The sequence below is a fragment of the Parasteatoda tepidariorum genome, chromosome 3 (assembly GCF_982258835.1).
Source record: "Parasteatoda tepidariorum strain Cologne lab strain chromosome 3, Ptep-v5.0, whole genome shotgun sequence".
Taxonomy (NCBI): domain Eukaryota; kingdom Metazoa; phylum Arthropoda; class Arachnida; order Araneae; family Theridiidae; genus Parasteatoda; species Parasteatoda tepidariorum.
In genome coordinates, this window is record NC_141757.1 from 120,332,039 (window position 1) to 120,350,054 (window position 18,016).

Genomic DNA, 18,016 nt, shown 5'->3' on the forward strand with positions numbered 1-18,016 from the left:
AATAAAAAATAGTAATAAGCTAAAAAAAAATAATAAACCAATACAGAGAGATATTATGATAATGGGTGTGGAAAAACATCCTGTTAAATTTATTTGTGAATTATTTAATCTAAATTTGAATGTTGTAGTTAATTTAATCTAAATTTGAATTTCATTTAGTTGAATTAACTTAAGGAGCACTCTCGCTAAGGAGCACTCAGCTCGTTCGAAGGCTGCGAGGTTTGAGCTCCAAAAACCGGTTGCCTCCGTTGCCTAGTGTCATCAGCACTATACGGAGAAAATTGTAGCCAGTGAAAATGGTCCTTTTGGAATGTAACTTTTGACTTTTTTAACTGTGCAACTTTTAACCGCGAAATAAACAAAAACTGCTGTAAAGCAATTTTTTTTCAAACCTAATAAGTTCAGCTAACAGTTCTTACAGCTAACAATTTCATTTCTTCATTCATTGATTAAATCGTCGAATATTTATAAAGTGAACATATAGTAGAACCATGGCAGAAATAATTTATCCACCAAATATTCCTCCTGGACATATATTCGTTAATGATAAATGGAAAGACACAGACTTACTTAGATCATTAAAAAGTACGTAATATATATATATATATATATATATATATAATGTATTTTAATGCTGTTATCATTGTGTACTTCAAAATGCTTTCATGAATTTCAAATTAAGCTACTAAATAGTTTGAAATAACATATCTTGGTAATACTTAATACGCCAAACCTAGGGACTCTGACTCTATAACTTACCACATATTATATATATATTTTTTTCTTTCATTGACTAACTGTGGTAAGATTTTAGTCTAAAAAGCTTTAAAATTTAGGTAGCTCGCTGAATTGAAATTGTTACTTTTTGGTTCGCTGGACGCAAGTGAAAAGTCCTCAAAAAATGTAAGCTTTTGCTAACTATTTTTTTTTTTTAAATTTTATTTATTATTTTAATCACTTAAGATTTAAGTAAAATATTCTGGGTATATATACTTTAAAATTTATATTAAAAGTAAAATATACTTTAAAATTTCTGGGGGTATTTCATTAGGGTGATCTGATGTGCTAACTACAATTGCCAATGTGCCAAATGGATTACAAACTTGCAACTAAAAAAAAAAGAACATAAAGAGGTTTGCTCAGAGGTGGCTGCCAATTATACCTTGAAGTTGCTAAGGCTTGGTGATTATTCTGCCACAGAATATGAAAATCTTCCCAGCTATCCCACTAAATCCTCATCTTTGGAAGATTTACTAATTAGTGTATTTGTACCAAATTAATCTTCAAGTTCTTATGATTTCTGGGCAGTGGCACATGAAAATCCCTCACAGACTGGGGAAACTTTGAAAAATAAAACTCAGAGAGCAACCAGATAAAATGACATTGTTCTTAATTCATTTTATTTGATGGTTTATTTTATTGCCAGAATAGAGAGCAATCTATAAGACATAAAAGTTTCATTGGGATATTTTGTATTGGTACCTGTTTATGCCACCAAAGGGTTTTCTTTTCCTTGCAAACAATTTTAAAAAGTACTTAGTGGTATACCTGAAGTTGACTATTGGGAGATATTTCCATGTCTTGATCTGTTGTTCCAACTACAATTGCTGAGGAGTCTAATGGGTTTTAAACTTCAAAAATTAGGAAAAGATTTGACTGTGTATAGGATACTAGTGATTCCTTTCGAGTTAATGATGGTTTTGACAACAAAATTTTTTTTAAGAAAAGGTTTCTTGCGTGCCACTGCCTGACTGTTGCTGAAACTTGGTGACTTTTTTGGACAAGCACCAGTACAGAAATCTTAATTTTTTGTAATATTCTAATTATTTCTTTTAACCTTTATTCTGTTTTATGTAAATTCATTTCCCTCGCAAAATCTAGTGTAAGGGTTCTAAAAATTAGTTTCTTTTAGTATTAGTTGGAATTTTAAAAAAAATTATTTAATAGCTAAGTTTAATTAATAAACTTAAATTAATTCTTATATTTTTTAGAGGCGGAAAAAATATGTTAAAATTTTAAGATTTCCGATGGAGTTCTTTTTTTTATTTTAATACTTTTATTTGTTTGAAGTTAATTCTGCCTCTGAAACAAGCTATGTTTTTAAATTCTTTTTTCCATAATATATTTTTTTCTTGCAAAAGTTTTATCTAATATTTAATTTGCTCTATTTATGCAGGACGTGCACAAATTGTGATTGTGGATTCTATGGACTTCGTAGATTTTTATCCTGCTACGGAATTTGGAGTTATATTTGTAACAGAAGCTGATTTAGTGGCTGAAACCAACTACAAAAGAAATTTAGCTAAATTAAAAAAGGTAAATAACAAAATACAGTAACCAATACTAATAAAATAACTGGTTTATGAAATCAGGCTCTTTTTAAAATAAACTCTGCAAGAATGGAATCATTACAATATCAAAACATGAAAAAAACCATCCTTTTATAAAATCATGATCACCGTTTTGTAAAATTAAATTTTTGTGGGACATATGTTTAAAATATTTGAAAACTCTGATCTTTCTATTTTATCCAGTTTTGAAAGTGTATACAATATGATAAATTCAATAAAATTTTCATACAATAACAAATTTCATTGGGCCTTCAACAAAAAAACAAAAAGAGCAAAACTAAAAAAAAAACCATGAAAAAGGGAATGTTAAAAAATCCAAGTGAAAAAAATATACAGTTTACAAATGAAGAAAAGTTGTTGTATATATCCAGCATCCTGAAAATTTTGATTTATATACATTTCGGTACTATTCTGTTTCAGGAGGCCATAAAAAAAACTTTTCGATAATTAATTCACTGGTTTTAATAATAGTTTTGCAATTTTTTATGCCCCCTGACACCTAAATTTCTTTCCATTTTCAGACAGACATAATATTTCATTTTATTTATAAGCATTTTAGTAATACTTAGAAATTACTTTTGGAATTTGTTCCCATACATAATTCTAAATTTCAATGTTTCTTGAAGTTTTAATTCAATCAATTCTATTATTTATTAACTCCCTAAAAATAATGAAAAAGATAGCTAAAAATATTAAAACAACATTTGATTTTAAATTGATTAAAAGATTTTAACATCAGTATTTCAATTTGTCTTTTCATTTAATTGTTATATTTTAATGTTATGAGTAAGCTGTTTAACAATAGCTTGTGAATGCAATTTTTTTTTATTAAGGCTAATTTTGATAGAAGTGCTGTGCTTGTAGAAAAAACAGCTATTAGTGGTCAATATTTCTACAATATGCAGAAGTTTACTGTCTTAGAATTAGGCTTAGGAATTATTCCAGTGACAGGAATAGAAGAATGTACTCAAGTCCTTATTTCCATGGTAATATAAATTTTTGCACAAGATTAAATTTCTATTTCTTATTCTTTATTTATTAGATTATTTTACCATTAATATATATTTTAAGGTTAAATAATATCTTTGGTAAACTTAATTTCCAGGATATTGCAAGAGAATTGTTGAAAAATTGATACACTTTGTACAATTTGTATTACAGGCCCAATTTTTGAGGGGAATGAAATTATATTTCACAGTCATAATATCTCACTAAATTTCAAATATAAGAAAAAAATTCTCAGATGTGCTAAATACTTGCAAAAAAATGTATTATTTTTATTTATTTCTTATTTTTTAATCGAAAGAATTTAAATTGATGATAATTCACAAAAAATATTGAGAGGTACTTTTAGAGATTTCTAATTATTGAGAGGGATGTTTACCTACCATCCCTTCTTGCCAAAAATGGAAATGATCTGTTATTTTAAGGTTTTAAAGCTAAATATTTTAATAAGAGGTCATTTTTGGTGGAGGTGATTGCCATTTTTATGGTAGTATAGGAAAATTCATCTGGGATTTTACTTGGCCGTACGAAAATACATCTAAAATTATGGTTGTGGTAAGATGATCATCTCCAGGAAATTAATATAAATCGTTTAGTGAAAATTTGATTTATTAAGCAGATTTGGTATGATGGATAATGGCCATATTCACATACAAAAAAAGAAATCCCCTAAAGGGATCAAATCAGATAATCTCACATCGAGAGTTTATACAACCAAAATATCATTTCTGACGGTTAGAAATTGAGACTGGGGAGGTCCGAAAAGGTCTCTCCCAGTCTCCACAAATTTGAAATTAAAAGTGGATACAAGTGTTCCTAACAAACACAGGAGAAGCATGGGTAGGAGATCCAAAGTTGGCGATTTATTGAAATATAACACAGCCAAAACAAAGCCAACCCCGCATATCAATATTGGGTTTAAAAAATGCCTTGGCGATCACGAGTCGCCAGCAAAATTTATGGGAATTATTACAACCATGCAACTAAAACATTTTGTAGTTAGAAATTTAAAATAAAAAGTTAAAAATAGATTTTTGTTTTCGATTAGGCGCGACAGTGAATTAATAAGTCTGCATTAGTAATGAAATAAAAAGTATCTGTTACATTGATCGATAAAAAAATTAATATTTTCTGTTCATTTAAAAAGATTGGGTCCTTGATTTATTTTATTAATAAAATAAGCTTAAGTAATCAAAGATATTTTAAAGGATAGGAAAAAAATATGTACTAATGCCAATTGTGGCATCACATTATTTAAGATTTTTAATAAATAAAAAATTTATTAAATCATCTTCACTGAACAATTTATTTATTTGGAAGAAATGTGTTCACATAATTTTCTATATTATGACCCTTTACCTAAAAAAAAAAAAAAAATATTTTTATGAAAAGAAGTATTTTTCTCAAATTTTTATATACAAATTTAGTTATGAATTGAACTTTATTTACATGTTCTGATGCACCCTGTTTAATATACACTCAATACTAAAATTATTTACAACTCTAATAATCATTTCTCAGGCAACAATTTTATGTTTTCTTATTGTATTATGAGAAATTTAACTCTTATAACCTTTGTAATAAATATATTTAATGGTATTAAAGCTTATAAAATTATGCAATTATTAAGTTTAATTGAATCATTAGGTTAAAAAAAAAATGTATGCCCTCAAAGATTGTTTTTACTGAACTTTAAATTTATGTTACATTAAATTTTCAAGTTAAAATGTTAGAAATACTGATTATATTAAACGTTTACATAACAAAAAAATGCTAATTATAGGAACAAAAGAAAAATTTTTTATTTCAATTATATGAACATCAAATAATAATAATTGCACAATGTGTATTAAGATTTCATAGAAGAGTATGTTTGAAGATCCCTTGAGAAGATATTAGCTCCCCTATTGAACTGAAATAATAAGGAAAATTGTAGATATAAAAGTTAAAAATTATGTCTTTTTCTCAACATAATTATTTCAAAGTTTCAATAAGAAGTGGATTAGCTATTTCATTTTTAAAAAAATAAAATAAAATCTTAAATGCAAATTATAAACAACTATGTATTTTAAGATTACTCAAGGGAAATTCGCTACATTTCAATAACAAAATTTTGATACACCTTAGAACCTGTTTTGCTATATTTATAATATTGCCAACAATAATTCATAATTAACTCAATAAACTACAATTACTGCTTTAAAGTTATTATTATTAATTACATATTTACTTCATTGTACTTTTTTTTTTACTTTATTGGACTTTACTATAGTTGATTAAATTTTTTTTACTTCATTGTTCTTTATTTTACTTCGTTTCACTCTTCTTTACTTTATTTCTTTGTACTTTTCTTTACTTTTATGAAACTTCAATTATTTATAGGTACGAATGGGAAGTGAAGATAAAACTATATTCAGAATGAAGGGGAGAGTTCCTCCTTTAGAAACGTATCTCCTGAAGACACTTTTAGCAGTTCCATCTTTGGGAGAAACAAAATCACAAGCAATCCTCTTAAAATTCAAAAGTATTATTTTATATTCTTTATTTGATGGTTATTGATACAGTACAGTTCACAGTGATACAGTAAAAGTCTGGCTATCCGAAATTTGACTAACCCAAAAAATTAAGGTACTGAAATTTTTAGAAATGTATAGTTTTTTCCTTCTATAGATGATTTAGAATGTTAAAAAATAAACAGTAAAATACCGATCAATTCTCAATAAACTCCTTTAATTTTGCTCAATTAATAAACTCAGTTTTTTTTAAATTTATTGCAACAATGAAATTGTACCCTGCTTCAAAACCAGTTTTTTAAAGATACGAGAAAAAAATTTAAAAAAACGCACAGGGTAATGCAATATATATATGTGTGTGAGAAAAAAATTTTTTTTGATCATTTATATAAATATTAATAATTTTTAATAATAAGTCAAATTATAATAGTTTATGAGTATTTCTATTTTTAAATAGCTTATTGATTTTCACTGGCTTCTCTTTTCTTTAGTGTTTTCATTTTCAAAAATTATTATGAGTGTAGTTGCTATTTTTTATTAGATCATTATCATTTCTTGTTACATTACATTTTAGAATAAAATTTATGTTTTTAAATGCGGCTTCCCCTCACTAGTTGAATATTTAAATTTCATGGGAAAAATTCTTCTTCTTCTTTATAAGCGCAACAGCCTTTCACAAGCCAAGGCTGACTCGCAGATTTTCCTCCATCTGGCCCTGTCCGATGCGACGGCCCGCCATCGATTGACTCCCAATAGCTTGAGGTCCTTTTCAACGTCGTCTATCCATCTTGTAGGTGGTCGTCCCCTACGTCTCGTCCCTTCAATTGTGGAAAAAGTCACTTTTTTGGCAGGGACGGCATCAGAATTTCTGAAGAGGTGGCCCGGCCACCGAATTTGTCGTATTATGGAAAACATTGGCTATCAATAATAAAGTAAACTTAGTTCTTTACATCAATGTAATAATCAGGGTTTGTTGATTTAAATCATGATTTAAATCAAATGATTTTTTTTAAAAAATCATTGATTTAAATCAACTAACTTTTTTGATATATATTGATTATAAAAGTTAAAAAACAGTGTTTTAAATTATTGATACTTTTATTATTTTCTTTTCTTAGTTTCAAAATTTTTTTTAAATAAATTGTTGCATTAATTAATTTTAGTTAACGAAATTACTTTCTTTCTTGGAGTGTGTTAAATTCCAACGCATTGAAAATTACATTATTAAAAATCTTTTGATTCTTGAGATAGAAAGTACAGATTAAAGTAAACATTTAATGCTGTCTTAATATAGACTTGCATAGCTGTAGAAAGTAATTATCAAACATGAATTTTTTCAAAAAATAATGTAAATATTGTTAATTAAAATTCTACCCTTTGAAAGAAAAAGCATGGAATTAAAATCTACATTATATTTTATTGGTGGAAAATGTATATTTCTGAAGCTTTTTTAAAAGCATATTAAAAAGAAAATACCTAATTTGCCAAAAATAGATTGAAAAAAAAAGGCCAATAAATTCAGATATTTTTTTCCTGATATAGTGTCATTCTTCCCTTTCAAACTCTTTCAAAGTCTATTTGAAGCAGTAGGGTTATTAACTGGTATTTTTTCTCATAATATGTTTACAGTATCTTTGACATCTGATTTTCTATAAAGAAATTTTGTGGAAAAAAATTTTTTTTAGCTTAACTTACCTATTTTGATATAGAATTAAAAGTGAATATTTTAATATAAAAATATATAGATTAAATATTTATTTTTTGATGAATGACTACATTTATAAACACAATCTGTTACATTTATTTTGTCATTTTAAAAATCAAGTGGAAAAAAAAAGAAATTTTAAATTAAAATTATGGTTTGCTAATTGAAACTTTGTTTTAATAGTTTAAGTACAGGGGTCTGTCCCAAATTTACTACCGTTTACCCATACCTACACAAATTTAACTTTAGGAAAAACTGTAGAATAATTTCACAGAAAACTTTTTTCTTAAAATTTTATTTTTGTGTCTCATAAGAAAACGATAAATCCAAACTTTTAATTTTCAAAAATTATATCTACATTTTCACAAAATAGTTATCTCTCAGAAAAACCTAGACAGACCCATAAAGTATTCTTTAAATTTTCTATTTGAACTAGTCCTTAAATTTCAATCGTGCATTTGTTTCAAAATGGTTGCCATGCATTCAAAGCTATGTATTATAATGAAAAATTATTTTAGTAAGTTGAAATATTGTTATAATAGAGTTTTAATTTTAATTTTGATTAAGCATTTATAAAGTTTTTTTAATCATAAATTAAAGTTCTTACAGTGTATTTGAATAAAAATCAAAAAAATCGATTTAAATAAAAAAAAATCTGATTTCTTTTATTTTTTTTAAAAAAAATCAAAAACATCACGAACCCTGGTAATAATATAAACACCTAATGAATCATGAATTAGAGTCATGGTGCTGTTTGGATAACTTTTGTAGGTTTTCATGGTTTTTCTTTTTTTAAAAATGAAAGTTAGCATTAGTTACAAAAAATGCTTAAGTAATTTGCTCTTAAGTTTCATAATCTTCTAATGTGAGAATATTAAAAATCACATCTGTTGCGTGGATAACCTTTATAAATAAAAGAACGTTTTTTAAAAAGAAAAACTACCTTTTCAAAAATTTCAGTAGCCAAAATCTCATAGTTAATCATCATATATTTTTTTCGAAAATAGTTATTTAGATAAATTAAATTATTTTAAAACTATAAGAAACATGAGGTAACTATGTTTTTAATTTGGATACTAATATATATTAGAAATGAGAATATTAATTTTAGTAGCTAGAATACATACATTGCAAGCCATAGATTCTAAAAGGTGTTTTTTCTGTCACTCAGTCTATATCATAAATTTATTTAGCTAATTACCCTTAATAAATAAACAACAAGGTTCAAGTTATTAATAAAAATAAATTATCTGATGGCCAAATATGAATTATTTTATGGTATGCCAAACATTTGTTATTTAGTCATATATTATTTGCTTCGGTTATACTCCAAGCTCATTGTTCAAACTAATGTGAGCTCATTTTAATAATGTGTTGCATAATTTCTCTACATCTTAAGTACAACTGTATTTATTATATATTATTTATAGCAATAAAATAGAAATATTTTGAATAGAAATACATATTAATTTTACAAACTGTTAAAAAAAACACTTAAACTTAAATTAACTAAAATTATATCACTAGTTTGTACCTTTTGTTAGAAATTATTTGCGAGCATAAAATTTAAATTTCTGATTAACCTTTCATAGGTAGTTTTAAAATGTATTTTATCTTATGCATATGTGTTCCGCACTGGACTGATCGTAAAGACACGGTTCACATTAGAACACCAAAGTCAAGCATCACTGGCTGTGGTCAGTAGAGGGTGGGTAACCACTTTGATCACCCTACGAATGGACCGAGGGTGCGCGGTATCGGCCCTCGTTAAACTGTTCTACCGTAAAGTGCTCGACTTCGAGCGCAGTTTGTCGGGCTACCAAAGCGGAGGAGTCATCCCTTTTGCAGAGTGTCAAAATTGTGATGGCATGGATTGGGGATGTTACCTAGATTATCACCAATATCCCATTGTGCAGCTCTAGCACGATATAAATAAAATACCTACCTCATAGGTTAATATGACTTGCTGATATCAGTACAAAAATACATTTGGTTACAGTCCTGAAGTTAAGGGCTGTAATAGTCAGCTTCTCAAGATGCATATTTATCTTTTAAATTATTGCAGATCATGATCGTTTTTTTTTTAAATTTTATTAATGTAAATTACTATAAAAGATGAATTTGAATCGTTGGTACAAACACCTCAAAAAGTTGAAAATCAATAAATTTTGAGGAAATTTTTAAGTTATGTAAAGATAGGTTTTGATGCAGGTTTAATAGTACATATATAATTTTTGTGATAAAAGGATCTAGTTAGAAATTAACTTTACAAAGGAAAATACTTATCAACCAAGTCCAGGTTGTTTCATTGGATATTAGTATTTGATGCTTCACAGGATAATTCAAAGTTAAATTATACAATGAAGAGGCTGATGTTGAAAATAAAGTTTTTATTCTTGGGGAAAAAAAGCTTTAAAAGCGTTGCAGATAAAAGAAAAAGGAAATTGTTTTCATTATAATCAGAAAAGTAAAGGATTTTTTTTATTATCAAAATAAATTTTTAAAATAAAAAATTATGTGAAAAAATAAATAAATAATGGAAAGTGCAACGGAAACAGATAGGGGCCAAATAATACATACCCTAGAAGTTACAAAATACTTTGTCAAAAATGAGAAAGAAATCTATGATTTGACTAAATACCTATTAATTATTGCCAAGGTTGAAACTTTTATTTAACTCAAGTTTTAAATAAACAAGCCGTGAAAATCAAAAATGGACATTTTTTGCAACTAAAACATTACAGTCAACTTTCTATTTTGCTTTTAACATTCTATTTATTAAAAGAAGGATTAGAGTAAATATAAATTTTTAAATGGCATGAAATATGTTTAAGCCTCTTTTGGCATGACAGTAGTTAACTAAATCTCTTCATATGTAGTTGACTTATTTTTATATCATAATTTAAAAACTTATATTCAACTTGAGTTTTACAGTCACATATTTAAGAAGTTGTTTCGCTTAGATAAACTAAATGAAGGCCTAAATCAAAAACTACATCCCCTTATTCAACAGCTACCCCACAGAGGCACCAATAAGATATTACATTACAAACATTAAAAAATTTATGTCACTATCTTCGGGGCCCCCTTTTTTTTAAATAAATAAAATTTTAATGGCGCATTTAATTAGGGGTATAAACCTAGGAATTTAAATTCAGTTTCAATGAAATGGGCGGCCCGGTACCATTTGATCCACGGACCGGTACCTGTCCGCAGACCGGGTTGGGGAACATTGATCTAGGGGACTCAGTGGCAAGTTCGGGCAGGGTCCTTCAAGTGGTGTTTATATTAGCCAAAAAAAGGGAGTGGACCTCGGAAGTTCACTACTTTTCCTAGCAAGCAGGTCATTAACTTTGTTTCCTTTAACCCCAACATGTGAGGTAATCCATAGTAAATATACCCTACCACACTGGATCAAAGCAGCCAATTTTAGAATGATATCCTGCCCCAATTTATCCAGTATAGTAGGCCAATTCTTCAATTGCTATCTGTCAGGATCCAAACATTATCCACGTCAGCTACCAGAGCAAGATTTAATGCCTCTCTAATAGCAACAAGCTCAGAGCGAAAAACTGAGCTGTGACCAGGATTTCTAAAACAATATCTATGTTCTCCTGTACTTGTTTTCGATCAGTCATTTAAGAAGTTCCTTGAATTAAAAAAGCTGACATAATATTTTAGTCAACCTTTTACATGCAATAAAAAAAAGTTACCAAAATAAATTCATAGCCGCCCAACATTTGAACCAATAATTCCCCCCCACACAGTTATCATTAACAAAAAGAAGAAAAGAAAAAAACAGCAATAATATACTGTTTTAGTGTAATTGGAGTTGTATGTTCTCAAATTGTTATTGTATGTTCGATCTAAGTATTGTTTATTTTTCAGGTTTAAGAGGTATTTGTAATGCCAGTGAAGAGGATTTAGCCAAAGTAATAGGTCCCAGTAGTGCGAAACAAGTGTATAATTTCTTTCATAATTGTTAATTTAATCATGTTGAATAACAAAAATATGTTTATAATTTGTGTAAAACTTTCTATAAGCAACAGTGCCTTTTAAAAAAATTTAAAACGTAATACATTTATAACTTTTGAAATTTATATGAATGTTTTTTTACATAATTATTTAACTGGAATTTTTAAAAAGAATCATAAATCTTCTCAGACATATCTCTGATGCATTGGAATTTCTCACAATTTAATATAATTGTTGCTTTGTATAGCAAACTATGTTATTCATTGGAAAAGAGGTATGGAGAGGAAAATTTCTTCCCAAATTTATCAGAATAGATACCTTTAAGAAAACCTGTATTTTATTTTTATCAAACATGTATGAATTCTGATCTTCAAAGTAAAAAAGTTTTCTTGCAACTACATACTAATATATTTTTCATTGAATTTTTTTTCACAAGTTATATATAAAATGAAGATGATATATTTGCATTTTTTAAACATATGAAATTATGACTAGGTAAATTGCTTTAAGAAAAAATAGCAATACATTTACATAGTCACAATACAGCTTCCATAAACAGAGTGGCCACTCAAATCAGGTTTCAAATTTCCCTGATTTTTCCAGGTAAAAATCTTAAAATTTCCAGGTTAACATGCTTTTTTTTCCTCATAAAGTATAGGATGGATACACCAAAAGTACCAATATTGTAAAGTATTTTATTTAAAATGATATCTTTTTTAATGTATCATATTGAAAAAATAATTAAAACACATTTATTTTAACAATTTAGCAAGAATTTTTTTTTTTTTTACTTTTTAACGTTTTGGTACAACATCAATTTTTAAAAAAATTAAGATGGATGTGGAGAAAATATGTTTAGCATGTAAAATATATTGTTTTTATTGAATAAAAAAAGTATAATGTGTACAGTAATTTTTTTTGAAAGTGCACCATGTAGCAAATACAGAGAGACAAAAAAAAAAAAAAACTTCGACAAGTATTGTTTAATATATTTTCATTAGGGATGTAATGAATAGTGATTTGGCAGAATTGACAAACACCGAATAGTGGGAAAAACAAACCGTCTGAATACTAAATATTTGATGGCCGAATAGTAGCATTTTTTTTTAAAATCAATATATATTATTTTTTTATATATAAATAAGTTTAGTCATTTTTGAAAATTAATCAAGACGTAGCTATATTATTGGTGTGGGGTAAGGAGAAAAAATTATAAAAGTTATCTATAAGAAATTTCTAAGATAAATAAAAACTAACTAATAGCTACAAAAAAAAACTGAGGTTGTAAAGTTGAATAAAAAAGAAACAGAGAAATAGCAAAAAAAATATTCTCTTAATTTTTAAAACAAAACTTTAATGCTGAAAATAGCATTTTCCGAAAAAAAAAAGTAAACATAAAAAGAAAAAAGTATCAGAAAAGCTTTTAAAAATGTCCACCAAAAGCAAAACATAAAAAATAAAAATCTATCATAATTAAACTGAACTGATGGACTATCATATTTAAAACTGAACATTTAAAAAAGAAAAAGCTAAATAGAAACTAAAACTAAAATTGTTCTAAATTTTTAAAAGAAAATGTAACGCTTTTTCAAGTAGTGGCGATCAAAAATAACGTTCTTCAGAAATGCTCTTTTAAAAATGATATCATAAGAAAAACTTTGATTCAAAGTTAATGAAAAAAAAAAACATTCTCATTTCTTAAAATATAACTTTAAGATTGAAAATCACAGCATTTTTTTGTTACCAGCTATCTGTCTTACCATACTAGAAAAACAGTAAAAATAAAAAAAACTTATTTTAACATTTAAACAGAAAATGTTAGATATCTAACTAAATACTTCATATAAATTTGTTCTTCAACTGAAAAGAGCTAAACTAGCTTTTTACAGATCATGAAATAAGACAAACTATTTATGAAAATTAAAAAAATTTATTGTCAATTTCATTACAGTCTGAATTAGAACAAATAATTATAACTGATAAAAATTTATAAAAAAACTAAACATTTTTAAACCTTAATTTTGGCTCTACAACTAGTGAAAATATTAAAAGAATAAACAACATTCATATTTTTCCGAATAACATTTACATAAAACACACAACAACAAATTTCATCAAGATAATATTTTGATCTTCTCACAAAATGCTTTTTAGGGTGAATGAGATTGAAGAAACAAATTAGTTTTTACTGTTAATCGAATATAGTATTTGTCAATTGAAGGGAATATGAATAGATATTAAAACTGCCCTAACTAATTCCTAAAATCATTAAAGTTTCCAAAAGTCTCATAAAACATTTGTCCAGACCTTAAGATTTTTTAGGGTTGTAGCCACTCTTGCTCTCGTAATATTTTAATATATTATTTCCACTTTTTATATTATAACATATATACTGTAAAAGCATTCAATAGCTAATTTATAAGTTAGATTTTTTGAAAGCATAGTAAAATTAAGTAAAGTCAAACTTAAGTAAACAGTTTAACTCTTAAAATAAATATCCATCAATTTGTAAACTGTCTTGATCTTTAATTTTTATAACTTAAACAAGCATAATTCTATTTTAGAGCATTGAGCAAACAAAAATTAGTATTGAATTAACACGTTCACACCGGGTGTTGCGCCTGAAAGCGGGACGGAAAAGAGAAAATACTGATAGAAGAACTATTTCAATATTAGATAATATTTGGGAGGAGTTAATCTATTCTCAACAATAACAATTCACTGTAAGGAAATTTATCACGACGAAGAAGCAATTCAATATAAAAATTGCATCCGTTAAAAACAATTGGTAGTTATGGATTTTTATTATTCCTGGAAAAAAAACTAAAAAATGAAATTTATTTGTGACCAGTTTTTACTCCGGTGCGCCGCCCGATGAGACAATCTAGCGTGACCCACCAGTTGGTCACCCCGGCGTAAACATGTTAATTATGTTAACCAATTCAGAAACATTCTTTTAGTATTTCTGTGAAACCACACACAGATTCTCTTTCAGAAACTTTCTGAAGAGCGCCTCCCATCAAGCTTATGAGTGGCGAAAATGTTCAGTTGTGAAGCTTTGGTTGACGAGACATAGTTTGATAGTGATGTATCAACTAAACCATGTACTTTAAATTCTGTAACTGGAAAGCTATGTAAAATTTCAGATGTTTTGATACACTGACAATTGCATAAAGAATGTCTCTTAAATTACTAAGTCTCTCTACTTAAGATTTCTATGCAGTATACATAACTTATGTCACAAGGCATGTTGAATTAATTAACGAAAGAGACTGCAAGAGCACAAACACTCCTTCATTCACAGTGTGGTACCCAGTTATGAAATTACAATATTTCATAAAATTCTTTATTAGAAATCACAACAAAAATTAAGATTGCTTTTCAAATGATTCCAGTTTTTAAACTTTAAGGAAAAATTAAATTTTATTCTCTTCATGTAAGATTTTACGTATGATTATTATTACCATATGTTGTCTGCAATTTTGAGTAATGCTTTGAGTGAAAACTTTTCAATCAAGTATATAAGGTGTAAAAATTATTGCACATTTGAAAAATATGTTTTAAAAAGGGTTAACATGCAATTAAAATCATATTAAACATTCTGTGTAAGTGTTTCTAGAAGAGGTAAAAAATTCTAACATAATTTAAAAGACACTCTAAATATGATTGTTAAAAGCGTTTATAAAAACTATTGTATCTTAAAGTAGATGGTGTAAAAAGCTTGAAATAAATTTTAGAGAATTTTTATGGCAATTAAGACAGTTTTTTCTTAGATGTATAGTTTAATAATATGAAAGACTGAACAGTTAAATAGTTCTTAAACTACTATTTGAAAGTTTTCTTTACGTCACGTAAAATAATCTACTAATAATATATATATATATATGTCTCAAAATTTAATTATCTTTTTCGCCATTTATAAAATGCCTGATACCCTAAAACTTTTCAAACTAATAACAAGAAATATACAAATGTGATGAATAACAAATAACATATTTACAGATGAGTCAGTATATACAAAATATATTGAACCTAAATATTCCATCCAACTATGAACCTGGCATCCTCTACAGAAAGGATTCAGCATGAATTTGGCACAACTTTAATGCAAGAAAAATTACATTTGAATGCTGAACAACCTTACTTTTTTGAGTGGAATAAGTCAATAAACTTGAGGCAATAATTATTTTTATGGGCTATTTTATTTTTTAAACTTAAGTGGCTTCAGAATATAAATAATTTTTTTTTTTAAATCAGATTATATTTATTAAATTGTTTTCCCTTGTTAAAGTTTTAAAACTAAACTATAATCTTTCTAATTATAACAATGTTTGTCTAATAAGAAAATAATAGATTAGTTGATAAAAATTTTTATAGTTGGAACACATTTAATTTAACTATGTTCAGAAGTTTAAAATATTTATGTGTTCTGGACACAAAACAATCTGCTTAATGCAGTTTACATAACATATTATTCTTGAGCATAGATTATTCATATTTCAAGATCATAAGTAATTTAATGTTAAAGACAAAGTTTAAAACCAAAAAAAATCAACCAATGTAAAAGTTTACTCTAGTGTCATCTAATATATTTAAAGATTGAGGAATAAAATTTGAGCATCAAGGGAAAAGATACCACCAGCAATAAAATATCTCAATAATCTATTTTACCATTTAATTAAAATACTTTTTGTAGACAAATAACAGCAATGCGAAATAATTATATACATTTAAAATGTATAATGGAAAGTAGTGTGTAATTAGACAAATATATATCTAACATAAGTAGTTTGACAATTTCTGTCAAACTACTTAATTAGTAAGCCTATTCATGAAGCTATTTATTGTGAAATAATAATATCTTAAATGCAATCCTAATACTTTTAAGCTCAATTTTTCATCAATAATATCAACTAAGAAACCTCTCAAAAGCCTGTTTCTAGCTTTAGACTAACTTTTATGTACAAATAATAGCAACATGAAATATATCTTTACATTTAAAATTTATGATACAAAGTAATTCATACATCTAAGCATTATCTAATTCAAATATAAATGATATGAGTAATTTATGACAAACTTCTAATCAGTATTAAGAAAACTACGATAGGCTTATTTGTGCAGCTATTTGATATATGAAATTATAAAATTTTAACAGATGCTATTTTACCACTTATTGCAGCTCAACCATTTATTGAAAATATAAATAATGGAGGTAAAATGCATTTATTTTTATTGAGCTTTTTGATTTGTTAAAATGAAATTCATAGAATTCATTTTTTGATATTTGAAATGATATTAACATTATTAAATAGTAAATTGTAGCAAAATAGTATTTTTTTTTCCTTTAAAGAAATACGCTCAAAGATATTGATGAATTCACTATTGAAAAAAATCACAGTGGATTGTGTTTTTAGTTTATATTAAAAACATATTTACAATTATAAGATTCAATATCTACAAAATATAGTTTGTGGCACATTATTACATAAATAAAAATAAATCTGTTTACAATTCATATCATCCATAGTAAAATAACTTCATATAGTAAGGCACTAAATTGGCAACATTTGAACTGAGCAGATGATTTCTGAATATACATTCTATGGCAGAGTATCTACAAACATTACGCATCAGCTAGAGCAAAAACTGAAATTGGGAAAAAGATGACAGTGCAAAGAAAGAAACCTGAAACATAGAACAAATTAAAAGCTTTAGTTATACCAGTAGAGACATTTAATTTATCTACATAGATTAATAATAAGCTTTTCTTTTTTCATTCAAATATTTTCTAATCGACATCATTTACACTAACTTGTACATATATGTATACAGTATCTCGAAAACCCTACTGTCAAAAAAATAATTTTTTCCCTTGGCATTACATATACACCTAATGTTAAATAATTTGATCTCCTATGTCTAAGAGTTTCTTCTCTTAAACCTTGTTATGTCGAATATTCTTCGAAATAGAAAATGAATTCTTTAGGAGAAATCACTATGTAAGTTTATTGTAGACAAATTCTTTTCTATTTAATGCATAATTATTTTTATCTTATTTTTAAAAATTATCATTTCTGTTTTTAGACTTATAGTAAACAATCATTGCGTACATAATAAGCAATTATTCTTATGTTTCATGACTCTACTTTTTAGAGTACCATTTTAGAATATATTTTTATATACTTTTTAGAACGTATTTAGCTCAGAACTTGTTTTTTTGCAATCTCAAAATCTTTTTACCGTCCCTTTTACTTTTGAGATATCGAGAGTATATTATTATATATGTGCAGGGTTCTTACTAAAAAAAAAAGACATTTTTTCCAGGTAGATTATGAAAGTTATAATCTCATCGTCAGCTCACATCATTATACCAGGAAAATAAATTGCTTTTGCACTATTGTATGTATTGTATTTATATATATGAATTGAAGCTTATAACGTTGCCGAGTGGAAGGATAAAAACA

The 18,016-nt window shown here is 26.6% G+C and overlaps 2 protein-coding genes across 4 annotated transcripts in view; one reads left to right on the forward strand and one right to left on the reverse strand.

Moving 5' to 3' along the window:
• Positions 1 to 273: 273 nt before the first annotated feature.
• On the forward strand, positions 274 to 12,453 carry LOC107441834 (Fanconi anemia core complex-associated protein 24). 3 transcript variants are annotated; one of them, XM_016055221.5, is made up of 5 exons: positions 274 to 585; positions 2,177 to 2,316; positions 3,185 to 3,337; positions 5,739 to 5,880; positions 11,463 to 12,453. In XM_016055221.5, exons 1-5 carry the CDS (start codon positions 492 to 494, stop codon positions 11,558 to 11,560), a joined length of 627 nt encoding a protein of 208 aa, XP_015910707.1. In that variant the 5' UTR covers positions 274 to 491; the 3' UTR covers positions 11,561 to 12,453. The 3 variants fall into 3 exon arrangements, 2 of the variants coding, with proteins under 2 accessions (XP_015910707.1, XP_015910708.1); XR_001583789.4 differs by having other exon boundaries at positions 284 to 585; positions 5,739 to 5,984; XM_016055222.4 differs by lacking the exon at positions 274 to 585 and adding an exon at positions 776 to 903.
• Positions 12,454 to 13,459: 1,006 nt separating this feature from the next.
• Positions 13,460 to 18,016, reverse strand: part of fng (Fringe glycosyltransferase) — a 37,030-nt gene continuing 32,473 nt past the window's right edge. The window contains exon 10 of the mRNA XM_016055213.4: positions 13,460 to 17,237. Within this exon, the coding sequence (XP_015910699.2) occupies positions 17,183 to 17,237 (55 nt within the window). The 3' untranslated portion in view covers positions 13,460 to 17,182. The remainder of the gene's footprint in view (positions 17,238 to 18,016) is intronic.

What these genes read in the sequence shown, in the direction of transcription:
- LOC107441834 (XM_016055221.5), top strand. Translation starts at nt 492, where the DNA reads ATGGCAGAAATAATTTATCCACCAAATATTCCTCCTGGACATATATTC. An exon ending in CTTACTTAGATCATTAAAAA is followed by an intron (nt 586 to 2,176) that starts GTACGTAATATA and finishes CTATTTATGCAG; the next exon opens with GACGTGCACAAATTGTGATT. An exon ending in CTCAAGTCCTTATTTCCATG is followed by an intron (nt 3,338 to 5,738) that starts GTAATATAAATT and finishes AATTATTTATAG; the next exon opens with GTACGAATGGGAAGTGAAGA.